The sequence below is a fragment of the Typha latifolia genome, chromosome 12, assembly GCF_019914945.1.
Source record: "Typha latifolia isolate L0001 chromosome 12, TyphaL0001v2, whole genome shotgun sequence".
Lineage (NCBI taxonomy): Eukaryota > Viridiplantae > Streptophyta > Magnoliopsida > Poales > Typhaceae > Typha > Typha latifolia.
The window spans coordinates 3,238,785-3,266,142 of NC_133097.1; the positions used below are offsets into that span (position 1 = coordinate 3,238,785).

At 38.2% G+C, this 27,358-nt stretch overlaps 1 protein-coding gene across 1 annotated transcript; it reads left to right on the forward strand.

Annotated features, from left to right (window-relative positions):
- Positions 1-154: 154 nt before the first annotated feature.
- LOC140798861 (ubiquitin carboxyl-terminal hydrolase 9-like) lies at positions 155-25,800 on the forward strand. The gene is made up of 14 exons (XM_073152946.1): positions 155-551; positions 1,023-1,244; positions 4,476-4,620; positions 11,181-11,240; positions 11,331-11,426; positions 12,050-12,448; positions 12,570-12,710; positions 13,436-13,606; positions 15,803-16,060; positions 16,149-16,297; positions 24,272-24,835; positions 24,930-25,206; positions 25,421-25,598; positions 25,692-25,800. The coding sequence occupies exons 1-14, from the start codon at positions 403-405 to the stop codon at positions 25,748-25,750; spliced, it is 2,868 nt and encodes a 955-aa protein (XP_073009047.1). The 5' UTR covers positions 155-402; the 3' UTR covers positions 25,751-25,800.
- The last annotated feature ends 1,558 nt before the right edge of the window (positions 25,801-27,358 follow it).

Below are 27,358 nucleotides of genomic sequence, written 5' to 3' on the forward strand. Positions count from 1 at the left end.
TTACACGCAAACATCCATTATCAGAAATAAACAAAATCAGGATACAAATTTTATTTCCATTCGACGTCTACAAGCCGCAATACCTCTCTCATTATTCTAATGTTAGTATTAACTCGAGAACTCGTCGTCCAGAAAGATCGTTGAAAAGGGGATCAAGAAAGCCGGGTCCGAGGCGTATTCCTCATCCTTTCGCCTTCTCTTCTTTCCTTATTCTTCTTTTCCATTTCCGGGATCTCAAATCCCCTCTCTCCGAGGGACCTACTCCTAACCCTTTTTATTGTCCGAGTTCTAGGGTTTCGAATCTCGCCTTCTTAAATCGATTACTTTACTCTTCAAATCTCTTTCTCCTGGTGATACCGTTCTCTCTTGCTTAGTTTCTTTTACAGTTTCTTGTGGTTCTCGATGACGATTCCCAATTCAGAGGACTTCCTCTCGGCCGGCAGTTGCTTGCCGTGCACACCGGAGGAAGAGAAGGAGACCATCAGTGAGTTAATGAGGGAAGCCGAGGATAATGTCAAAGACGGCGATCTGTATTACCTCATTTCTTATAGGTGATCGCTGTCTCAATTTGAGTCCTCTTTGATTGATGTCTCTTGAGTCTTTTGATCTGTTATTTGTTTTGCTTGTGAGGCTTAGATAGATACTGATTTGGTAGCATTTTGAATAGCAAGTGCGCAATATGGTTTGATGCTTGCTATCATGAAGTTTAGTGCAGGATGTATCCTGCAATGTCGGTGGAGATCTACCATAACAGATTAGATAGAACTTATGATGTGAAATCTGATCATATTTCATATCTTTAAATTGAACATGTGAAGCGAGTAATGGATCTGGATGCCTACATTATATTAGGAAAACCAAACTCCTGCAATTTTGGACCATTTATACCCATTTGTGGCCCTCGATGTGACTTAATTTTAATTCCTTAGAAAGCAGTAGCAATTCATCTTATTAATTTCATTCATGAATTTAAAAGTACTTTGCAATGATTTTGAGCTTGTGTACTACTTGTAAATTTGCAGATGGTGGACAGATTGGCAAAAGTATGTAGGTTTGGACAAGGGTGAGGAGAGTTGCAGTGAGAGCCTTCTGCATATTCCATTTAGACCTGGAGAGATTGATAACTCAAAGCTTGTATTGGATGGAACAAAGGTGGAAGATGAACCTGATCTTCAAAGAAACTTGCAGGAAGGGAAAGATTACACTTTGGTGCCCCAAGAAGTTTGGAGAAAGCTTTTCGAATGGTAAATCATGTTTTTATATTTTATCTTTGTAAGACCTTTCTTACTAGAGCTATCTAATTCTGAAAGTTATAGTTTAGAGAGGAGGGAAGGAGAAAGAAATCATTGATGTTTATTTATGTAACATGCCGATGTTTTGAACTTATATGATTTGTAACTCCTAATTTTGGTGGTCAACTAAAAGCTAAGGGGAGTTGCTGAAATTAAAATGTTTTATTTTGGAAAGCTGTCTTATTCATAAGCACCACACTGTGAAAGGATCTTAGAGGAGCCTACTGTTGTTATTCTTATCCTGCCGTTTATATTAAAGTTTATATTATAGTTTAGAGAGGAGGGAAGGAGAAAGAAATCATTGATGTTTGTTTATGTAGCATGCCGATGTTTTGAACTTAAATGATTTGTAACTCCTAATTTTGGTGGTCAACTAAAAGCTAAGGGGAGTTGCTGAAATTAAAATGTTTTATTTTGGAAAGCTGTCTTATTCATAAGCACCACACTGTGAAAAGATCTTAGAGGAGCCTACTGTTGTTATTCTTATCCTGCCATTTATATGTTGCATGAGGTGACATTATGCTTTGGTGATTTATTAAAATACTGACTTTCGAAATTTCCACCCCATTGATAGAATAAGATCTTTGTTTGATTGATATATTTCATAGAATAGATTAAGATCTTTGTTTGTTTGATCTATTTCATATAAAAGTGTGTATTTCTGTGATTATTGTCTATGTACATGATCTGAAATAATACTGGAAGTACTTATTCATCATTAAGTTGGCAACAATTTGCTCCATCCGGGGCATCTTTTTCCTTCAAATTACAGTAATTCATTAAGCAGCTAAATATCTTAATCTTTTTCATCATATTTTTAAGCATAAAAGAAAATAATAGATTAAGGATTATTAAGTAATGATTTAGCTGATTGTTAAGCTCCCTATTAAGAGGGAAAACTCAATCATGCTGAAGTAAAATTCTCCATAATTCATTGTGATGTTTGCTATTCTACATTTTATGATGGAATGAAGAATGTTAATAATTGGGACAAGTAGATATAGCACTCTACGAATATTGGGTTTCCTACTTTTCTTTGCATTTGGCTGGAGCCATGTACCTTGCACCTTGAATTCTGCTAACTATTAGTTAGTGACTTTACATATATAGCATTATCTAGTGAATTTTGGTGTTTTTGTTTTCTAGGGTGATCATGGTCCTAAGAGAAGTATTGTGCTTTCTTTTCCTATTTTCATTAAATTCCAGCAATTCAACAAAGACTAAAGTACTTCTTGGTTGCCTATTACTCTCTTTCGGACGAAGGGTAAAACCTCAAGTTTGTCGACAAAAGTTCCCTAGGTAGAATTCCTTAGTAACCATTAAATGTATCTAGTTACTCTTAACAATCTCAATATCTAATTAAAATGAATAATGTTATGGACTAATCTTGGCTTATCGACTCAAGATTTGGTGCAGGAATAGTTTGCACACTCAGTGGAGAATATTCGCTTGAAACTCGTTCGACGTTAGAAAGTTACAAAACTAGAGTTTGTTCTGTAACTTCTTAATTTTCGATTTTGATATTCACAACCTTCACAGATTCAGGCCGTATCTGGGTCTAATCTTGACGAAGTTCTATTGGAGGTGTTAGTCTACCAAGTGTGGTGCCGTTTGGTGGATTGACTTGAGGATCTGGTGGGATCAAGAGCTTGGGCATGGGTAATGGAGTTAAGGCAGATTTGGGACGTGGTAAGGTTGTCTAGGAATGTGGTGTTGACAGGGTTTGGTGGAGGATAGATCAGAGACGAGGTTTAGACTCCGATGATACCATTATAATGGTAGCTAGGTGGATTTGTGGATCAGTGGATGTTGTAGGTCTCTACTAGTGTCCATGCGTGGTGAGGGTGTGGTTGATGATTCAAACGGGATGATGGTCTAGGGTGAGAGAGGTGGTGGAAGAAGGGGTAAAGTCCAATGGAGGTGATGGTGGCAGTGGTTGAGGTGTGTGGCTGGTTGGTGGTAGATTCTAGGGCAGACATTTTAAGGGTGATTGTGGAAGATCTACCTGTTGGAATCACGTGTAATTTGGTTATGTTGTTCCCTTGCAAGAGAGGAAGCCAACAGATCCATGATCTTGATGTTTGGCTATCTAGATTGGGAGATATGATCAAAAGAGTGACCAGAGGTTGGGGAGCACGAAAAGATGGTGATCAAGGGCGAGTAAGGCCTATCTTGGTGGTAGCTGGATGTGGTAGGGAGATAGGGAAAAAAGGGGGAGGAGGTGGTCGGTGCCCAAAGGGAAGGGGAGGTCTGACGGAGGAGGGATGTTTGTTGATGACCAAAAAGAGGGCTTGCAGCTAGGGAGGAAGCTAGGTCGAAGAGAAGAGAAGGGAGACTAGGGAGGATAATTCCAATTTTCTCAATTCATGCCTAATCTAGGTTATACTCCACATTATATATTGGAGGCTAACCGGTTAACCGAGATCACTTAATTAAACCAAGTTTATGACTAATCCAACATCCAATCAAACCGACTAACTCAAACTGAAATAAAACTAAACCAAATTCTGAAATAAATAACTAGCTCGATAAATGACTTAAGCTATAAGCCTATTGTTCACGCCAATGTCCACGAGGCAGTCTGGTCTGACCTGGATCACATCAAACAATATTCTCTTTAATGTATTCTTGTGTATATCTGTTGATGAGAAATTTGTTAGTCAATGTTAATTAAGTGTCAACATTCTTACTTTCTAGATAGTAAGTTTTATATGAAAACTTGTGATTTTTATATTTGATAATAAGTTAATAAGATATCATCTCTAGAGCCATTTCGACATTGGTAAAGATCACCGATGGAACTATCTCACCTTTAGAAATAAAGCATTAGGCCGTGAAACTATACAAGGATGAGAGTTCAGGGGATCCAACTCCCGACTATGAAATTGACTTTGTTTTATCAACAGTATTCAGCTTGCTATTCAGACTTGACTAACTTTCTAGATTCTTGTTTGATGTTTGAACTTCAAATCCTCTTTTTACATTGTATCTTGAGGCAGTCTCACCAATTTAATTCAGGTTAATTATGCTTTAATATTATTAGCTAGATTGGGGCTACAGTTGCTCAAAGGATGCAGATTGATAATGTATTGATTCCTTACTTTGTGGGTATGTGAGTCTATGCATCTTTGGTCTCATATAAAGATAATAGACATATATTCATGCTGTTTGTTGTTTTTGCAGGTATAAAGGAGGACCAGAACTCCCTCGAAGAGTGATTTCTGAGGGTTCTATATCCAAGAACTACATCGTAGAAGTGTACCCCCTTTGTCTTCAACTTGTTGATGAAAGAGACAATTCCCAGAGAAATATCAGGATAAGCAAAAAGGTACAGTACAAGCTCTGTTTATGGACATTGCTCTAGTTCTCTCTGAAATATACGCTTATACTACCGCTGAAAAGAATTATTTAAGATTCAGCTATACAAGATGACAAAATTGGAGCTGAAGTGAACAATTTTGTAAGGTTAGTTATCTTTGTATGATTCCATAGCCGTGGTTGGGTTCCTAAATTGGAACAAAATCAAGACTCCTAGTTGGGACTTGTAACTCAATTTTGAAGGGTTTAAAATTTAAGAATCAATCTGCATCCTAATTGAAATAATTGTGAATCTAAATTAAGCATTGGTTAAACTCTATATCGGAACTATTTTGGACTCCATTAAGGAAATAAACCTCCTTTCTAGGTCCTAAATAAGGTCAATATGTTTGGCCAGCTAATGTGGGTTACTCTTAGTCCAATCTAATTGTTTTCTGTGTTGACCCAAATTCCAACAACTACATACGCATTTCCCTGCACATAGGGTTAATATTGTCTAGTGCACCAACTAGTTTAATAAGAATTAACTTATTGACCTTGAGAAAAGGTAACGTCCTAGCCTATGTACTATTTAAGTAGATTCTTAAACTTGTTGATATTGGATAATAATCTTTTCTTCATAATAGAAGTCTAGCGAAGAAGCTGCAAGTTAACTGCACTTAAGTCGTGCTACCTTTTTATGCTTAGTATGCATTTGGAATGCTTAGGGAATGATTGATCTTTGTTAAATTTGTTCATATCACTGTCAAGTCATATTTTCTACACTCTTGGGTTTTTTAACATGATAATTTATTAATTAATTTCTATTTTCCATTTTTACCTATTATTTTCTATTGTTTAGTTAGTTGGTTTGTATCAATAATAGCCTTGCCATTGGCATAGGGTGCTTGCCCTATGATGGTTGCACACGTGGGGTGTGCTTAAAGGTGAAAACGGGTTGGATTAACTCTGTTCCAACCCACCATCAGACCCGACTCGGATCGGATTCGAATAAAAAATTTCTATCCGATTCGGATACGGATAGAATTGTTGAAAAAAATTTGGATACGGATTCAGATACGGGTCGGATATATTTTTCGGATTCAGATACAAATATCGGATATCTGTTTACCCACATATTTTTTTAAATGATTTATAGTTTTTAGTTTGCTTATTTAAATAGTAAATATTAATATTGTTACTAATAATACGTTATATATTATTTATAGAGATTTCTCTAATTTTACATATTTGACATATAAAAAATTTATTTGTTGTAAAGCTCTTAATATTTTTGTGTTAATTATATTTAAATAAAATATTATAAATCTTTTAAATTCAATCAATATTCATTTAAGATCCGATCCTCTATCCGAAAATTATCTGTATCCATTTAGTTAGGATATGATTTTAATTTATGCTATCTGTCCAATATCCTATCCGAATCCGTATTCAAACTAAAAATATTGATCCAGACATGGGTTGAGCACGATCCGATCCGTTTGTACCCTTAGGTGTGCTAGTGGCACACATCTATGTCGAGCTTTGCCGACTGGCACGGGTTATGTGAAGTTTGAAATAAATTTATTAGTCCAAAATAGATTTGTTAGAGTGATAAACTTAAAATATTCTATAAAGCCTTTTTTTTATTATGTGACAAATATGATATGCCATGTTGAGTCCATATTTTTTAACTTTTCTTATTTCAATTATTATGGAGAGTTCAATTATTAATCTTAGTTTTAATGAATATATTCAATCATATTATGTGTTGAATATTGTTTTTATTTGGCTATTGCTATATGATTAATTAAATAGGTCATTTACAGAAATGTTTTTGTGTCGAAGACCCAAAAACATTTTTTAACTATCCTAAAAATATCAATATGTGCCAGTGGCATGCAAAGGTGAGCCCAGGGCGTGCTGGTTGGCATGCCCCTTGCTGATCGAAATATGTCGTGGCGATCGGAGATCTCACATGTCTTCGGCACGGCAATTGTTAGTTTGTATATGTTCTTTTTCTCACAATTGGATTGCTTTGAGCATTATCAAAGGTAGTAATCTTTTGCTAAAAGATTTGCCAAGCAGTTGTAGATAAATTATACAAAATTGAGGAAATTACCCTTTGGTTTTGGCCTAATTTCATGTAACCTTTTGTACTTAACGCATTAAACTCCTTTGTGGTTTGGACTAAAGTGCGATTGTTAATCTACCATTAATTGGAAGGTGAAATAATAATTTTGCCTCTATGTATTTAAGTCATGGGTGAATTGTGTTTTCCTTTTGATGGGAGACGTGCTTTTATCATATAAATATAGTCTTATGGAGGAAGAAGTTAGTTTATGATTGGTACTATTAAATATGATGGTTAAAATAATAGTTATATTTTGGTACATACATATAGGACCCTTTAAGTGCTTAAGTTGAAAGTATAGGAGAGTTTCATGTAATTGGGCCAATCCACAAGGAAGTAAAGTGCGATTTTTCCAATAAAATTTTAGTCTGTGGATGTTTCCTTATTTACTTATTTTTTATTCATTTTTGACATTGTGTGTGAAACTATGAATGGGCAATCATTAGGGTCATCGTAGTATGCCATTACATGTTTGTTGGCATGACCAATTCCAATGGCTTTCTATCTATGTTCTATTTAACCTCTCATTTAAAAACTTTAAATATATTTGCGAATTGAGATAGGTTTAGATAATCTTATTAGTTTGTTTCTTATTAGGTTTTGGTTATTTTGAGTCTTTATTTTATTTCCTATAAATAGGGTCTTATTGCTTGTATCTTAGGCATGCATCGAATTATTAAATTGATTTTATTGAATATATACTCCTTTTGTCAATCTCTCTGTCTCTATTTCTCTTTGCTATGGTCTTATTTTTCGACTCTAACTTTTCCCTTTATTTTCCTTTTGTCTTAGTTGTCTCTATCTCCCGTACGATTCTTGTATTTGCCTTTACCATAGCCATAGGCCAATTATAACCTTTAACCATCTACCACATTTGCAAGCTGCCACCACCATCTCTTGTCAATCATCTACCGCCTTCTTGTCCCTTCCCTTAATGCTTGTTCTCTTTCTTTCATTCCACATCAGTTCAACATCACTAGAATTTTAGTCTCATGATTCATCACTCTTCATAGTGTTCCTTTAGACATGGACACTTGGTTTTTTTATGAGATGTGTAATTCTTAACTTCTCAGTCCTTTTGAACATGAACTCCTTTTTATCAACCGCAACTCCGTGTATTTCTCTTCCATCAAGAGAGCATCCTTGATCGCTTGCTTCAGTGTGGTCGGACACAGTGCCCTCACATCTGCCCGGATGTCACACCGCAGTCCAGCAATAAAGGTGGATTTCAGCTGTAGGTTTGACCAAGGAGGAATACACCTGCCAGTTATCCTCTCGAACTCATCTCTGAAAGTGTCTATTATTGTCTTTTGGACGGTCTTGGTCAGCAAGACATAGTAATTCTCATATCCAGAGGTACTAAAATATCGGTAAATTTCAGTGCTAAATTTTTTTCACATGTTCACCTTGTTTTGTGCATCCGGTGATCTAAACCAGCGAAGGGCTGGCTCCTCCAAATGAATCGAGGCCAGTAGAACCTTTTGGTCCTTAGGGGTACCTTGCCAAGTGAATTTCCTCTCTGCCATATATATCCACTCGGTCGGGTTGTTGTTTTTGAATTTTGGGAATCCCACGCGTGGTCCGGCCCTAAATGGCGTTATCTCGGTTTGGGTCCAAGCCCAAACCCCCTCTAATGGGTTGAGGGTGTTGCTCATGTCTGTGGATGGGTCTCCTCCGGTCAGGAATGCCATATAGGAAGTCATCGTGATCGGAGTCCGTCCAATCACCGGTTCGCCTCTCGGGTGGTGTCCAAGTGGTGCTGGTTGATGATTCAGCCCTATCACCTTCGGGCTGCGATATTCTTGATGCCTCTTGGCCTTTGGATGATGCTTCTCAGGGTTGGGCAGCAACCCCTCACCCTATATGGGGCAGCATAGGGATCGTGAACCCCTAAGTGACTGCCTTTGTGAGGGCATAGACCACTTTTTTAGAACAGTAATTTGGGTTCTAAAAGGTATGTTATCTGGCAGTGAATATTTCTTGACAGAAAAGGCAAAAAGGGGCAATGTAAGATAGGTTTCACACTCACACCCAGTTGGTAGCTTAGAACTAAAACATCTAACTATCTAAGCCATTCCTTTTTCTTCAAGTTCTTGCACCGAAATGATTTCAATCATCAGAAGGATGCTTAAGGTGTGATAGATATCTGGATCAGGGGTCGAAAAAGAATAGATGAAAGAAGAGTAGATGATAGCCTCTAGTGATGTTGGAAATTTATATAGAGAAATAGGAGAGAGTGAATTGTAAGGTCTTATTGTAGGATGTACAATAGGGTTTTAGGTGTCATTGGAGAGATTGAGGAGACATGGTAGCGCAGAACCAGAAGGCAGAGGTTTTACGCATGGAAAGAGGTAACTACCTTAACTAGAGTTACTCGAGTTTGGCTGGACACAACTCAGAGCTATTAAATGTCTAGCTGACTGCTTGACCTTGAGATGAGGTCATAATTCACTAGATCGTGGCAATCTAATTCCAAACTTGCTTGAGGTTGGCTTGACTCTGTTTCAAAAAAGCTAATGACCAAAATAAGAGAATTAATCATGGAATATTTTGTCAAGGATTCTACTTGTATTTTGTAGTGGATTCCACGTTCTATATTTCCCTTATCGGTCAGGTGGGTTGCCTTCCTTTCCCCACAGCTAGGTTGCTTATATTCCTCTCTTATCTATCTAGTCATACTAGTATAGAAAAGGTACTTGGGGATAGGAGTGTAAATGAGCCGAGCTAGGCCTAGCTTGGCTCGCTAGATAGTTATTTTTTTCTTAGCTCGAGTTCGGCTCAAACTCGAGATGAGTCAGATAAGGCCGGCTCGGCTCGGTAGCTCGATAGTGGGTTTCATAACCATGGATATTGAAAAAATCACCAAATCCAATATATTCTCAATCAATCCAATACATTTTTGAGGAGAGGAAAAGAAGTCCAGCTGAATATTTGTAGAAGAATTTCATGAGATCTTGAGGAACTAGAGAAAAAATTAAACATTAGTAGAAGAACTAGAGAAAATTAAATCTATATCTAATTGAAGTGGTAATGGAGTCCCATCACCTTCCTCCCTTCTCTTTCCTAGTTCCCGACTATATTTTCTTTCTCTGTAGATGCTCTCCTTTGTGCATTCTTCATCGGAGGAGGCGAAAGGAGGAAGAAAAAGGCTGGTGAAGGAGAGAGGAAGAAGAAGAAAGTGGTTAGTGGAGGTATAAGAACTTGAGGTGAGAGAAAGAAGGCTGATGGATGTGAGATGAAGAAGAAAACTATCGGAGGCGAGAGGAAGAAAAAGGAAGAGTTTGTTCGTGGAGCCGAGAGGAAGAGACTGGTTTTGAGTGATTTAGGTTTTTAGAGGGCGTATAAGTATTTCTTACTATCCATTGGATCTTAGATCCAACAATTCTATTAACTCCAATTATTATATATATATATATTTGTATATATTACAACTAAAGTATTTGAGCCCTAATTGAGCCGAGCTAACTCTGGCTCAGCTCAGCTTGATTAAATTTTTGAGCTAAAAAATTTAGTTCCACTTGGATCGAGGTAGCGAGATTTTTTGACAACTCTACTTGGAGACGGGAAAAAAGGTTCACAGATCCTATTTTTTATCACCTTTAGGTGTGAATCTATCTCCTTATTTTTTTATCGTATAAGTATGTTTCTCATTTCTTGCCACATTAAGAAATCTCAAGGCTCCTTGTGGCATCACATGGGATAGGGCTTAGGGAAGGAAAAAGGGTAAGTATGTTACTCAAAGAAGTTTTAGTGCCAATTTCTTTGCTCTTTATGTTTGCTTTTAGATTTGCTACATATCCTCTTCTTGGTTAGCTTTTATTGACTTAATCTAGAGTCCTTATAAGAGGCAATTATATTCAAGTAGAAGATAATAGGGATCACATAGGAAATTGTCACTCTAAACAAGGTAATAGGACATAGCAGACTCTCGCTGACACAATCCAAATTGGCACCTAGCCTAATGATTGACCAACGGGTCAATTGAATTTTGTGGGCAATCATCACACCTAGAATAACACAAACCAGGTCAAATTGGGGGAATAAAAAATTGCCAAAGTAGATATTTCAACATGACAATTAAAGAAAACTAACCTAGATCAATTTAAAACCCAAATATGAATAATAATGGGGCTACTTGTTCCTGATGTTTAATGCTGCACCCCTAATTCTATATGGGTAAGGTTAAGCTCAAGGTCTACTTCTAGGAATTATACAAATGTGTGGATTTTTTTTCCCTATTCCTTATGTTTGTTTTGATACATTGGTCTATACTGCAGTGGAGAGTATGATGAATGTGTGCTTCTTTTATCTTTGTCCAGTGCAATAATATGAAAGATAAATTACCCATGATTCCTATAGTTCTTTGTGGATCTTGTTGATAAGTTAAGAACTTATAGATAGGTTAATGCTTTCTGTGAAAGTGATGCCAGCACTAAACATTGTTTTCTTTTTTCCAGGCTTCAGTAGGTGAGCTTTACAGCATGGTTTGCTCACTTCTTACAGTAGAGAAGGCAAAGGTACGTGAGGTACCTCATTAGATTTGTTGAAATATCACCTGTTGCAATGTAGAGTTCCATCTTATTTCTTTTGATTATGTCTTCTGTTAGGTACATATTTGGGACTACTTCTTCCAGACTAAGCATCATAAACTGACTAATTTTGATCAGACACTAGAGGAAGCTCAGCTACAAATGGACCAGGAGGTAAGGTTATGCAATATTAAAATCTGGCTGATGAAAATATTTCCTTCACCTGTCTATCTGTTGTGGAAACTGCTATTGTTTTGTGAAATATCTCACTTCTTGTCCTTTTTGGTGTTGTAATTTTCCATTTCATTATGCTTGATATGATACTATAATACTGTGATATATTCAAGAAGAACTGAGCACACTGAAAATAGTATACTTGTATGATTTTTTAAGAACAAAAGAATTCTTGTTTTCCAGAGCTCTGAAAGCTGCAGTTCCATCATGACTTATGTGTGGCTAGTAAAACCGGATACTTGCAATTCTGCATCTTGCATTTTCTTTTCCTGCAAACCTTATGTAGATCATGGTTTGCTCAAAGCCAGAAATATATATTTGTCTGCTAGATGAGATAAATACGACTACAAAATATTATGTATAAAACCTAAGTATGTTCACTCTTGCAGGCTAAGTTGTAAGCTTCAGATGAATCCTGTGTTTTTGTTACCATTTCTAGGTGTTTTGGTAAAGTAGGCATGGTGTTTAATTTTGCATAGTTTGATATTTACAAAATAATCTATATAGCTTAACCTCCTAGTTTGTATCTGGCACTTCATCCATCCTATTATAAACCTGTGCAGATTCTTTTGGAGGTGCAATCTAACAAGCTTTGGCCTTCTGATTTTGGCACGAGTTCGGCGGGGAATGAGTTGGCTTTGGTTCCACTAGAGCCTTCAACTTCATCTATGACAATTGCTGGAGGGCCAACATTATCAAAGGATTATTCAAGTGGATTTGGTTCCAATTTCCTTCAGGGGAGTAGTTTTAGTTTTGCACTAAGAGATGTAGAAGATTCTGATGATAATCTGAATAATGGAGTAAAAGTAGATGGCCAAGGCCTGACTGGACTGCATAACCTGGGTAACACATGTTTCATGAATAGTGCCATACAATGTTTAGCGCACACGCCTCCTCTGGTAGAGTACTTCTTGCAAGATTATACTGAGGAGATAAACAAAGAAAACCCATTGGGGATGCAAGTATGACTATCTTCTCATTTTTACTCATTACTCTTTCAGGAAGTTTTCCATTATATTTGCATCAGTATCATTGGCAGTGCATCTAATTGCAGATTATATGTATTATTTCTTTATTGTTCAGGGTGAACTCGCACTAGCATTTGGAGAATTATTAAGAAAATTATGGTCATCGGGACGTACATCAATTGCACCTCGTTCATTTAAAGCTAAACTTGCTCGGTTTGCTCCTCAATTTAGTGGATATAATCAGCATGATTCACAGGTTGGTAGTAGCATCCACATCAGCATCATGATTGTTGTTTTTCTGCATAGGTTTTTTTTCTGAATTTGTGTCTGAAGGTCAGTTTAGTTTTGCTTGCACCTTCTTTGTGACACACATGAAGCATAAAGATTGTTGACAAAATTGAAGTGGAAACAACCTGTACCTTATTTTTAGCTTGTGTGTATCTAAGAAAATTATTTATTGCACATTCTAACAGCCTAGCAGACATGTTTCCTGGCCGGCAAATTATTTCTAGGAGCTTCTAATCTCTATACACAAAAATAGAAGCTCAGCTTAGAAGTACAAAAGACAAATATATATGTATATGTATTTGGCATGTCTATATCTAGATAAATAACTAATTATCATAATTGCCATATCTTCAACTCGTGTGCAGTATCCATGGTCGATTCGATGATGCCAGATCTTCTGATTTTATTAGCTTGAAGGCATATGATACTTAGACAATTCAAAATGTCTCAGTTCTGTGAATGAGTCTGTGATTTGAAAAATCATGTTCCTTAGTATATATCATTTAGGTTTTCAATCTGTTCCACTGCATATTTTGGACTTCTGTAAATTTAGGAAAATTTTATGCTACAATCAAGTCAATATGGTCTCATCTTGTACTCAACGGTTCTAAACTCCTACTGCATTTCTTATTGCATGATCTTTACTTGGTAGTGCTCTTTTGACATGAATATATAAGTTTCCTTTCCTTTTAGGAACTTCTTGCCTTTTTGTTGGATGGCCTACATGAAGATCTAAATCGTGTGAAAAATAAGCCATATATTGAAGCAAAAGATGCAGACGGTCGTCCTGACGAGGAATTTTCTGATGAATGTTGGAAGAATCACAAGGCTCGAAATGACTCTGTCATTGTAGATATTTGCCAGGTATCTCTTGCTATGTTGCTGTCTTGATTATTCAAAGTTGTATGTTTATTTTCCTTAGCAGGAGTTGTTTCTCCATTTTATTTTGGTGTTAGCTCCATGGTTTGGTTGAAAGAAAACACTTTGGTTGAGCTTCAAGCTTGCTGAATCTCCTATTAATTAGTCGAATCTAGCTCTCATTTGTTAGATTAATCTATGATTAATCAAATTTTCCAATGTTTACACTTAGATAAGTCTGATTCAGATCCGACAAGAGGTGGGATAATGTCCAAGGTAGGATTTGGGTTGGATCCAAGAAAATCAATTTGGATCTGATACAAAGAAGAAAAATGTATTTCAGCCATTTCAGCCAATGTGGTCTAGTATTGGCTGATACCATCAAAACCCGATTGAAACTAGAAATCTTCCTCGTTCCAGCCGTGGTTCTAGATCAGCGTCGGCTGATAGTTCAATCCATGTTTAAATTAAATTAAAATTCTAGGCCTATCTACGTGCTAAATCATGATAAATCTAAGTGAACTGGACATCTAGAAAGACATAAGGCAGTCATTTTTTAAAACAATTGGTTAGTTCTGGCATTCTTGAATAATTTGACACACTTTTTTTAGAAAATAAAAATAAAAGATTCTCTATCTTATTTGCTAGATCTTTGGCACTCCTCTTACTTGGTTCACACTAAGACACAAAATCCTTCTACTTCTATAATCCAGATGAACCACATGTTCTTCTATAAAACTTTGTAAACTAATGGTAACAAAGGAACGAGTGTTGTGAAAGGCGGTTTTGGTGGCCACCTAGTTGGGCAATAGACCATCCTGCTTTGAGCATTTGCAGTCTAGAAAGGCAGGTGGGCCACTTAAGTGATCATTGTATTTACTATTTCTTTACTACTTCTAGTTTTTTGTTGAAATAGCTACTGTTCTTTCACTTTTCTATTAACTTCTTGATTGATTACCATTTATAGCTTGTAGTTTGGTATTTTGTAAACATGATGGCATGATGCTATTAAATGGTATTTGTGTGCATATAATATGGTTCTGCAAATATCATTAAGTACATTATATTAGTATATTACTAACAAAATTTTACAAAAAATATATTTAATACCATATATAATGATTTTCATATATTAAAATGCTATACTATATAGGTACCCATATTTGTGCTCACATACCACCATGCACTAGGTGCTAGGGTGCTACCTGCATATTACGTGCGTTTTTTCGCAAGGTTGTAGGGAGATTAGGACTTCTTATTCCAATGTTAGTGATAAATAAAAAGAGCATAGAAGAAGAAAACATACATATAGAGCACAACCTGATGTAGGACAACCTTGGTGTTAGACCCAATGTATATTACCTAAATGCACTCACAAACTAGATATGCTATGATATACGAAGATGGGAACTATGTGTAGTTGATACTCTTTTCTTGATTAATTCTTTGAGATTTAAATTGAAGTTTAGGCATCAAAGGGTAGGTTCTTGGTATCAATATATCATGTCTATTTTGTCTACTCTAGCTCAAGCCAAGTTCGAGCTCTGTTTCTAATAGTATCAAGGTGAGCCAAGCCAACTTAGACCACCTGAGTTTGTCTCATTTACATCAATATAATGGAGAATTTGAAAAAGAGAGACAAGAAAGCATAATGGTCTCCACTTAGTCGACTCTGTTCTCTTGAGTGTCTTTATGTCCTGATTAACTTGTGTGGACAAATACTATCCTCGAATAGCCTATCATGCTTATAGTATTCGGAAGGCTAAATTGTTTAACTAATATGTCATTTCTTCATGCGAAGTGAACATCTATTGAGTTGTTACAAGATGAGTCATAGGACTTTGGCATATCCATTTTACTGCTAGATAAGATAGTGCATTTTTTCCCTCAAGTTTGTTTAAAATATTGTTTTTATGACGCCATGTTATGATCGCTGTTATCTGCCACTCTTGTTACAATCTTGTTGGCATTTGTTTAAAGAGGGACTGTACAAGTAGTATTCTTGTGACATGTTTCTTGCTTGTTCCTTGATGATAATTCGAAGTTTGATTTATCTGCCGTATAGTGGACCTTGCTCTGACCAATTTCCCAACTCCATAATGAATCTTTTTTGCCTTGTCATTGCATTGCTCAGTTGTGCAGTAAAGATAAAGTAGTGGAAGAACCTATTTTCATTTCTCTTTTATGGTGGTTAAACTTTAGGGCCAATACAAATCCACGCTGGTCTGCCCAGTCTGCAGCAAAGTTTCTGTGACCTTTGATCCCTTCATGTACTTGTCGTTGCCATTACCGTCAACAATTACTAGAACAATGACAGTCACTGTATTCAGTGGTAAAGGGGATGCTCTTCCCATGCCTTACACTGTAACAGTGCCAAAGAATGGTTCTTGCAAAGATCTTGTCAAAGCTTTGGCTGTTGCTTGTTGCCTAAAAGCTTCTGAAGAATTGTTACTTGCAGAGGTATGATTTGTGGTTTGTCACTTCCTATATGATTGTCAAATTTGAAATATCATCTCCATATTTGAAACAAGATCTTGCCATTATCCAGGTTTATGACCATCGCATATACCGTTATATAGAGAGTCCTTTTGAGTCACTTTCTGATATAAAGGATGAGGAGCAAATTGTGGCTTACAGGCTTCCTACTGGCCATGAGAGACTTTTGAGGCTAGAAATGATGCACAGGAGAACCGACAGGTGAGGTTGTCCACATATTGGTGGATAGTAGTCCATAGGCAACTATTATGTATTTTATTCTTAGTAATAAGGTATATAAGAATAAGCTATTTGTCTTCAGTTATTTTGTTGGATGCTATATTACATACATCACTTGGTTTTCTTGTTTTATCACTTCTATCTAGGACCACCTTACTACCGAGTTCACAATTTTCACTGCCTTCTTGGAGAACTTTCATAATTCTTTTTGAAAAGATCAAATATTCAGAATCATAAAGAGGTGCCAATGCAGACATGTATTTATTACATGAGCTGACACACTTTACATCGTTTTAATAGTTCTTTGATCTTGTTGTGGTTGCACCTGGTTTAAGCCACTAGGCTAGCTTATTGCCTTTCAAACTTGGACATTCTATTATGGCATTTCTATGAAAAAACTTAAATTTTATGTTGAACATCTTTTACAATGGGACATAGCCAGTCGAATATCTTAAGTATTCTTGGATCCTTTGGTACGATCTCCCCTTACGTCAAGGCTTGATCTATCCCGATTTTCAGATCTAGACAAGATCTGACACGGAATTTTGAAAATAGATCCCAAAAGATGCAGCTGTCGGATCGACGTGAAATTTTGATATGTTGTAGCTCTGGAAAAGAGCTTTCCAATAAATCTAGTTTCAGACGAATTAGACGGTGGAATCTCTAGATATCGTCCGATTAGTAGATGGACGTCAGGAAGTCCGTCTTTGGATCCGTGGATGGAGCCACGAGATCCTAGGTGATAATGAATGGTGGTGGACCGGTGGTAATGGAGTGGCACCGGTGAATATATGGAGGTGGAAGGGTTATGAGTGATGGTAGGGATTAGGGCAAAGTGATAGATAGATTGGAAGAAGGGAGAGGGAGGAGTGCGCCGGCGCCCCTAAGGGACTAGGGTGAGTGGCCGGTCGAGGGGGGTTAGAAGCGGCGTCACCGGAGAACGAGAGAACGAGAGAGAAGAAGACGAAGTAGACTAGGGCAAAACTCAATTTATTCAATAATGAATCTATGGTTGCCATCCACACCTTTAGAGGCTAACCAAACAATTCAAAAATGACAATTATTAACCCTAAAACAGTAGATTTTCGCTGACCACGTTCGAATGCACTCGATCGCGTTCGAACGCACATTTTGCGTTCTCTGTATGTGTGAACGTGATGCAGGCGTTCGCAGGTGCGTTCGAATGCACATTTCACGCTCTGTATTTGCGAATCTGATGTAGGTGTTCATAAGCGCGTTTGAACGCACTCCACCCGCGTTCAAATGCGACATACAGAAAACTTATTTTTTTATAAATTAAACACTAAAATAAGAATAAAAAACACCCCTAAAGTGTATCCATGCTTGAGACGACATTAATGAAGCTCGAATCGTATCAATTCACCACGCTTCCACAACCTTGCCCTCAAGGTGTGAAATTTGGGAAGCGATCCATGATATCTGACTCTAGCTCCCAGGTAGACTAGTCAGTAGGCTTGCCTAGCCACTCAATCAGTACTTCTGTCTCCAATTTGGATCCGTGGCGTCTTCTCCTACGGCCTAAGACTCGGACCGGTTCAGCTGGGCTATCTTCCTCCATTGGTTCGGGCAAGGCTGAACCCACCACATGGTTAGGCCCAATTTGGGCCTTCAATGCCGATACATGGAAGACCAGATGGATTCGGGTTCCTTCAGGTAGGTCCAACCGGTAAGCTACCGGTCCGATTCGTTGTAGCACTTGATATGGCCCGTAGTACTTGTGACCTAGCTTCTAGTTCAAAATCAGCCTCAATGTAGACTACCGATACGGTTGAGCTTGAACGAACACCAATTGACTAACCTCAAACTCTTGCTCACGCTGGCCTTTATCATGAGTCTGCTTCATGTGGTTCTGGGCGGATGCTAGGTGAATCTTGAGCCATCTCAAGGTTTCATCTTGATCCGCAAGTTCCAAGTCGAGCTCGGTCCGATCTGCCGCCGCGAGCCTATCATAGGCACAGACAGGGGGAGTGCGCCCATAAACCGCCTCAAAGGGGGTCATGCCGATGCTAGAGTGATGAGCTGTATTGTATGACCACTCGGCCCATGGAAGGAATTTGACTCAATCCTTTGGTTGATCCGCCACGAATCATCGCAAATATTGCTCTAGTCCGAGATTCACCACCTCGGTTTGGCCATCCGTCTCGGAGTGATAAGCTGAACTAAGGTTGACTCGAGTCCCTTGCAAACTGAAGAACTCAGACCAAAACTTGTTGATGAAGATGCGATCCTAGTCTGACACGATCGTCCTAGGCATCCCATGCAAGCGTGCCACTTCCCGAACAAAAATTTCAGCAACCTTTTTTGCTGAAAATGGGTGCATCAATGCAATGAAATGAGCATATTTGCTTAGCCTATCTACCACAACGAACACCACCGATTGTCCTCGAACCTTTGGCAGCCCCTCGATGAAGTTCATAGAGATGTCCTCACAAATATGCTCCAATATAGGTAGTGGTTGTAACAGCCCGCTGGGCTTGAGTGTCTCTGATTTGACTCGTTGGCAGATTTGGCATTCACGCACATACTTCTTCACGTCCGACTTCATCGCTGTCCATGTACAGTTTTGGGCCAGCCGCTTGTAGGTACGTAAGACTCCTTTATGACCTGCTATAGTAGTATCATAGAAGTGTGCTATCAATAGTCTTCGTAGCTCTTCGTCCGCGGGTACCTTGATCCGCTCGCGCTCGAGTACCAACCCGTCGTGCTCCTCGTGCTCGGGGTGGCTTGATGGGTTCTCTCTCAGCTCTTCCATGAGTCGGACTAGATCACTATCCTCTGGGCTGGCTCTTCGCAGATCTGAGAAAAAAAAAGGTGGGTGCCAAGAAAGAAGCGAGCTCACTTGCGTCCCCTATGCTTGGAAGTTCAAACAGCGGTTGATTTCCATCCAGCAGCACTCTCCGACCATTCCTTCGAAATGTAAGTGTGGTTTAAAAAAATCAAATGTTACGGGCCCCAAGCTTTGAAGCCATTGGTTTCCCAAGACAATGTTGGCACCTCGCAAGGCCAACGGATACAGATCCAATGTGAAAGTTTGGCCATGCACCTTCAATTCCACATTTCCACAAATAAAATTTGTTCGCAATGTGGTGCCATCTCCAATCGTCACATCGAATCCTTCCGTGGGTTTTGACTCAAGCCCAATCTTTTTAAAAAGTCTCTTATTAATGAAGTTGTGGGTGGACCCAGTGTCAATTAAGATTCTCACTATGGTTTTCTTGACTACATCGTTCACCTGCAAAGTCTTTGGCGCGGCTGTCCCTGAATAGGCGTGAAAGGAGATTTCGGCTATCATGTCCTCCACGGGTTGCTCCTCAGCTACTCCTTGCTATCCAGCCATACCTTCCTCTTCAGCTACAATCTCATCCTCTACCTCTTCCAATCCATCTATTAGCATCATCGATCCCATCGATTTAGCGCAGCGATGTCTGGGTACAAACTTCTCATCACAACGAAAGCATAGGCCTTTGGCTCTTCGTTTCTCTACTTGAGTAGGTGTGAGTGCTCGTCCCGAACCTTTAGGTGCGTACTTCACATCTTGGGAGGGCTTCAGGGGTGCTCGAGGAGGCACCATTGCAGCAGCGGTTCTTGATATGCCGGTAACATTTCCTGCCGCTATGGTTGGTTGAGTTGGATTGTGGCTTCCTTGGCTCGCCCAGTTCTGTTTGAGGTGTAACTTCATGGCTCGATGTTTGTCTTCCATGACTACTGTATCTTCGAAGGCCTCCTTTAAGGTTCTAGGCTTTAAAGCCCTCACATTGGCTTGTATATCTCCCCGTAGCCTGGAGATGAAAGTGCTGCGAAGTTGCTGATCCGTCCATGGGGGTTGGCATCAGCTACTTATCCTTTCAAATTCTTCTTGGTATGCCCCAACCGTGGTCCTTTGCACCGTCTTTGAGAGGAGAGCATCAAAGTCTTTATACCCCGACGCTCTAAATCGCTGCGTGATATCGGCACAAAAGTTGGCCCAAGTTTCAATCGTCTCATGGGCATTGGCTGCTCGAAACCAATGAAGCGCCGTATCTTCAAAGTGGAAGCTCGCAAGCGTCATCTTATATTCTTCCGCTGTACCCTAGTACGTGAAGAATTGTTCTAACCTATACAACCAATCGATCGGATCACCACCTTTGAACTTGGGAAATTCGAGACACGATTTTCTCACGGATATCGTTGTCTTGATCTTGATCATATCCTAGTCCTTGTCTAATCGGAGGAGGGTGCACCATGAATGGTTGATGATCCCTTCTTCGATTTTGGTTAACTTGACGCGGTTTCGGTTCGTATTGTCCAGCCCACGGATCTAGATCTCCAAGACAATTTTCATAGTGGTTCGCTCGTCGGATGGGCTCACCTGCAACTGGGCATGGTGGAACCATCCTTGCTTGTCTCTGCCTATAGGGTGGTGGCAGCAGAGGCTCTTGTGGGTGCAAATTCTGAACCGGTGGCGGCGGGTTTATGGGGGTGGACGCGTGTTGTAGGTTGATGGTACATTTTCGTTCGCCATGACTTCCTCTGTTGCTCGTAATTCTCCCGCATCATCTCCATCATCTGGTTGTTGATGGCCATTTGTTCAGAAAGAGATCCAAACATGGCTTGAACGCTAGGCTCTTCCATATGCAGATTTGGTCGGGCGGTTTCGCGGGTGGAGGTTCTCGCAACTGTTTCCCCTTCTCTATTGGGGAAATCTCTTTTTCCTCATTTCGCCCTGCAGCCATAGCTCTGGTTGTCGTCACATGTCCGAGAAACGGTGGCTCTGATATCAAGTTGGTATGATCTTCCCTTAGGCCAATGCTTATTTATCTCGATTTTCAGATCTGGACAAGATCTGACACGGAACTTTGAAAATAGATCCCGAAAGATGTAGCTGTCCGATCGACATGAAATTTCGATATGTTGTAGCTTTGGAAAAGAGCTTTCCAACAAATCTAGTTTCAGACGAATCAGATAGTGGGATCTCTAGATATCGTCCGATTAGTCTTTGGATTCGTGGATGGAGGCACGAGATCCTAGGTGATAATGGATGGTGGTGTACCGGCGGTAATGGAGTGGCATTGGTGAATACGTGGAGGTGGAAGGGTTATGGGTGATGGTAAGGGTTAGGGCAAAGTGATAGATAGATTGGAAGAAGGGGGAGGAGTGGGTCGCCCTTAGGTGAGTGGTCGGTCGAAGGGGGTTAGAAGCGGCGTCGCCGGAGAATAAGAGAACGAGAGAGAAAGAAGACGAAGGAGACTAGGGCAAAACTCAATTTATTTAATAATGATTCCATGGTTGTCATTAACACCTTTAGAGGCTAACCAAATAATTCAAAAATGACAATTATTAACCCTAAAATAGTAGATTTTTGCCGACCGCTTTCAAACGCGCCCGATCGCGTTCGAATGCATATTTTGCGTTCTCTGTATGTGCGAATGTGATGCAGGCGCGTTCGAACGTGGCGTTCGAATGCACATTTTGTACTCTTTGTATTTGCGAATCTGATACAGGCGTTCACAAGCTCGTTCGAACGCACTCCACTCGCGTTCGAACGTGGACATCGGTGAAGTCCGAATCGTATCATCCTTGAGGATGTACATCCACTAGTAACAAACATTTCGAGTACTTGAATTTAGGAGGGCTATGATTTCTCCTTACAAGTTGTTTCCAATTTATCTTTCCATAGCTAATACCCCGCAAAGCCTATTTATTAATCTAGTTCACTTTGTTACTGTTCTAATTAATGTTATTGCTTGGCCACCAAATTATCATCTTCAATAGAAGATCTAGTGAATGTTTTGCACTTGATAAGTTGCTATTTTCTTTGCTAAAATTGTTTGGAGTGGTTTTCATAGAATGTAATATATTACATAGCTTACTTGTTTGTATCCTCTAAGTTGGTGCCATGCTTTAAATCAAACATGTAAGTTGAGTAGTGATTTCAACTCTATCAACAGACAGAATGGTCCCCAGAGATAGCTCTTGTCAATAAGAAATAGCTGATACAAGTAGAGAAATAAAATGATGGCAATCCTTGCCTGGCATTCTTGCTGATGTTTAGTGTCATGGAGGGGTGAGATGTACAAACTTCTATCTAGAAAATACGGACACTTGAAATAGCATGTTGTGTTCATGTCTGACACTCGTTGGACACTCGGACACGTGTCAGACACTTATACAATGTATCCGATATTTAAGAAATTATACAGTAAATTCAGACATTTTTAAGAGGCTTTTTGGACATAAGATTTATCATATGCTATACAAATTTATAATGCAAATTATCTATTGTAGGAATTTCATATATATGCATGCTATAGAAACATAATGCAATAATCACAAGTTCGTGCATCCGAGAAAATTAATATTAATGCAAATTATTGTAAAGTCACATATTTGCCTACATCATCCACTATAGTTAAATAATGATACATTTTGTTTTTCTCTCGTGAATAATTTATGCATGCCTGTATTTATATTATGAGTTTAGAAACATAGTTCTTTAAATGTATCAATAATATATGTAATTTTTTATTTATTTATTTTGCCTATCCTAAATATATTGTGTCATATTTTTTCAAGATTTGTTGTCTCTCTCTATTTGTATCATGTCGTATCAGTGTCCCATGTTTGTGTCCGTGCTTCTATAATTAGAGAGTATTGCCATGACTCCAAGTCTTGCCATCAATGGATAGTGGCAAGCCCTACTGTTTCTCCAAATAGAAGCCTCATGTAGAGAGTGCTTCTCCAAAACATGGATTGCAATGTAGATCAGCATGAAACGGTACACCTGAAGGAAGGCAATGGATAGCACTACTGTTCCAAAAATCATTTGATGGCTGTATGGGGTTGCCGGTATGGTTCATGATGCCATAGTTGGTGCCTTGAGCCCAAGGAGGACCTTTTAAATATACATACTTCATGTTATTGACCATTATTTTTTGTGAAAGAGTTGAAAGAATATAAAGTACTGTGAGCAACTGATGCTAATAGTCTAAGAAAGAACATCATCTACAAAAAAGAATAAATATTATATAAAAGAAGAATACCTAGAATACGAAGGAAGTGAAAAATATCCTATGTAAGATCTAACGTTGCAGTTGGTGATGATGATGAGCATCCCTCTATAGTTTTGTTTGTTGCTACAAAAGCAGATTGTCAAGTTGTAATGCTCCACTTTATTGGATCATCAGCCAACTTCCCCTTGGTCATCTCAAAATCAATGACTACTAGGCTACATAGGGCTTTCTCAAATTTCACCTGCATACCTAATCTTTTTTTATTATTATATCAGTTTCAGCATCATACTTATGCATGCTGCTTATTTTGTGGATATCCTCTATGTTTTTGTTATCGAGAATCAGCATCTTTACTTGCTGCCCTATTGCCGAGATCCACTGCAAATTTTTATTTAAGATGTTTGATGTTATTCTGAGCTGCACATATTTTAAGGTTTTCAAGAGATGTTAGCGTGGTCTTTCTATATGGTCATAAGTAACTTCATGATATAAATTCAAGATGGTCTAAAATATTATGCAAGTCTAGTTGCCGGATCATGTTTAGTTTGGATTTCTCCTAATGTGTGCAGTCATTATTTACCCCGTTGTTGGAACTATATTGGAGTGGTAGCACTCGCTTTTTCACGACTTTTATCTGTTAGATTTGTGACTGTCCTCATTATCTATGGTTTTTAACAATAATTTTTTATATTTTTACCTAACTAATTGAAGGTTTTGTTTTGTTTGTTGCTGCCCATATAATAAACATTTTTATCTGCTTTCACGAATCTTTGTAATCATATTCAAGATGAGTGCAGTTCTTTTGTACCAAGTACTAAATAATGCACATAAGGTCATTTCATACAAATTACATGATGTATAATAACATAAAAGAGAATCTTGTTATTCAGTATATTGTGTATTAGTTCATTGAGATGCCCATGCGGCATTACCTTTTCTTTTCCAGATTCTTACTGGAGCCTCAGTATAATCTTCAGAGAAAGCTTATAGGGACACCGCTGATTACATGTATTGACATGGATTCTGTAACAAGAGCTGATATTTATGCTGCTGTTTCTTCTGTGCTGGCACCACTGCTGCGAGAAAAAGCATTTCCTGTAAACCATACAAAATTGAGTGAAAGTAATGGCTGCGGGCCAAGCTTGGATGCCATTGCACTGACAGAAAATGGCATTCCAAGTGAGAAAGAACTGTTTACATCTATCATGGAAGTTGAAGAGGTTCCTGATCAGCTTCCACCCTTTCAGCTTGCCTTAACTGATGAAAAGGGTGTCAGCAGAACTGCATTGGATTCTGATCCTTGTCATTTCACAGGATCTAGCATGAGGAGGTTACTGATGGAGTGGTCTGACAGAGAGCATGAGACATATGATTTTAACTTCCTTGAGGATCTCCCAGAAGTCTTCAAGTCTGGATTTATGTTGAAGAAAACAAGGCAAGAGGCAGTTACTTTATTTTCATGCTTGGAAACATTTCTGAAGGAAGAACCTCTGGGCCCCGATGATATGTGGTTAGTGTTCTCTCTCTTCATTGCATGATAAATGTGTCCATAGCTTAACATTTTCATTCTGCTAACTTGTCATTCTTCTCATCATCCATATTAGGTATTGCCCTAGCTGCAAGCAACATAGACAAGCAACTAAGAAGTTGGACTTGTGGAGGCTGCCTGAGATTTTAGTTGTTCACCTGAAACGGTTTTCTTACAGCCGATTCATGAAGAACAAGCTTGATACCTTTGTGAACTTCCCTCTTCACAGTCTTGATTTAAGCAAGTACATAAAACACAGGGCCTCCTCTCTGCAGTCTCATGTATATGAACTTTATGCTGTGAGCAATCACTATGGTGGATTAGGTGGTGGTCATTACTCTTCCTATGCAAAGGTAAAATATATTGTATGGGTGTCAACCATCATCCTTGTTTCTTCTTTCCATTTCATCTGAAGATGAAAGAGTGAGTATGAGAGTATATAGATTATCACGGTTGGTTAGTCCATGCTTATAAGTATCACTGAATTATCTATCTTCCTGATGCTGTAGATTTTACTAGATGTAGCCTGTTAAAATTTCCTAATAAATTTGTTTTTTGTCCCTTCAGTTAATAGAAGAGGACAAGTGGTACCATTTTGATGACAGTCATGTTTCCCCAGTAAGTGAGGAAGAAATTAGGACATCTGCAGCTTATGTGCTATTCTATCAGCGAGTCGAAAGTAATTCCAGGATAGAGAATGAAGAAGTATCATCCTGCACAAATTCACCTAGTTTCTTTATGCAAGGTTCGGAGTAGAGTAAGTTTTAACATTTTCGTTACTATGATGCACTTAAAAGATGGCTCGGTCCTGTCTTTCATCTTACAGTGTTGTTTATAGTTGTGGGGCCCTTAGTAAACAGTGAAGCACTGGAGAGTTTCGAGTTAGCTTTTACTTGAGGTCGCCCACAAGCATGGATAATAGACACGGAGGTAATCTTATAGTTCAAGCTAGTTGCTGAAGCAGATTAAGGTCATTCGTTCTCCAATTTATTAATTTTGTGGTTTTTGTAGTCATTGGGAAATTAACTCAGTTAGAGGTTATCAATTTTTTTCTCTTCCCATCTAGAGATGGTTTTGATATAATTGTATTACATGTAAATGAATTACCCTGGGTGGTGCTCATGTACGAATAGCAGTGTTTGTAACAAAATGAAGACGAGGTTTTGTTTTTTTTCCATATATACTATGCTGTTCTCGTTGTTCTGTCACAGAAATTTTTGATTCTTTTAATGGATTATCTGAGCTGTGAATTGCAAAAGATCTGTTACTGTGTCGATCATACTTTCTTAGCATTGTTATTTTTGCTTGCTCGTCATATCTCCTTTGTGACCACAGATTAGAAGTTCCCTTGGAGCAGTCTGGATTTTTTGTTGCTTCGTACCATCGAGGCATATCTAATAAAGTGGCCAGAGAAGTTTTGAACTTTCTATTGCATTTCATACTTTTGGTATATTAAGATATCTGTACTTTTATCCATTTGAAATATGAAATTCACTTCTGTGACAATCCAAGGCTCAGAAAGAATCACTGAGTACCTTAATCTAGTCGCTTATTTGGACAAATGAAATTGGGATGCCAGGATCTTGGGTAGGAGCAGGTGAAAGAACATTTTCCTCAACAGCAGTTATAGTGCCATTGATGAGTGCCATTGTGTTGGAGCATCCAATTGGTTGCCAATTTCATTTTTATTTTTGGTCTCAACAATATATATCTAAACCAATTATCAAACTATTCCTTCCGGTTTCTGGGTTTTTTCAGAAAAGTCAGTTATCGTATGGGGTTCAATGGTTTACTACTTATTGTACTTTAAAGAAAATTTTATTTAATTTTCTATGAACATCGAGTGGTTTTCTCCATCACCTGGCCTCGTTTGGTTAGAGGCCAAGTAGTTCAAGTTTTGACCAAATTAGCCCTAGTCTATTATTTTTTTTGAAATGGACTACAATCCAAACTTAATATCAAAAGCGTTTATCCCGATGTAGCTTTTATAGTAAACCACTAATAAAATCAGGATTTTACTGTTAGATAAAAACACTAACTAGTCTAATGTTTATATTTGTAAGTTAATGAAATAAAATTTTAATCTTATTAGCCCCAGTTCACTTAGGCTTTGTTCACATCTAAAATAGGGAGGAATAGGAATAGCAAAACCTAATTTGTTATTCCTAAAAAGATAATTTTATTCTAGGAATAGCTATTTCTATATTTACTTGTATTATGAAATAAGCATGTAATGATTATGTTTGATGTGGTATAAAATAAAGGTAAAGAAGAAAAATTACTAAAATGCCCTTCGATTTGATTTAAACTAGATTGATGGAATAGATGGTAAATAAATTAATATATTATATATATGCAATGCTTGGATTTAGGTATGTAATGCTCGGAGTTATCTATGCATATGCAATACTAGGCTAAATATGCAATGTAATGTAATGCAATATTAGAGAAATAGATATGCAATGCAATTTTATGAAGATAAATATGTAATACAATGTAATCTGA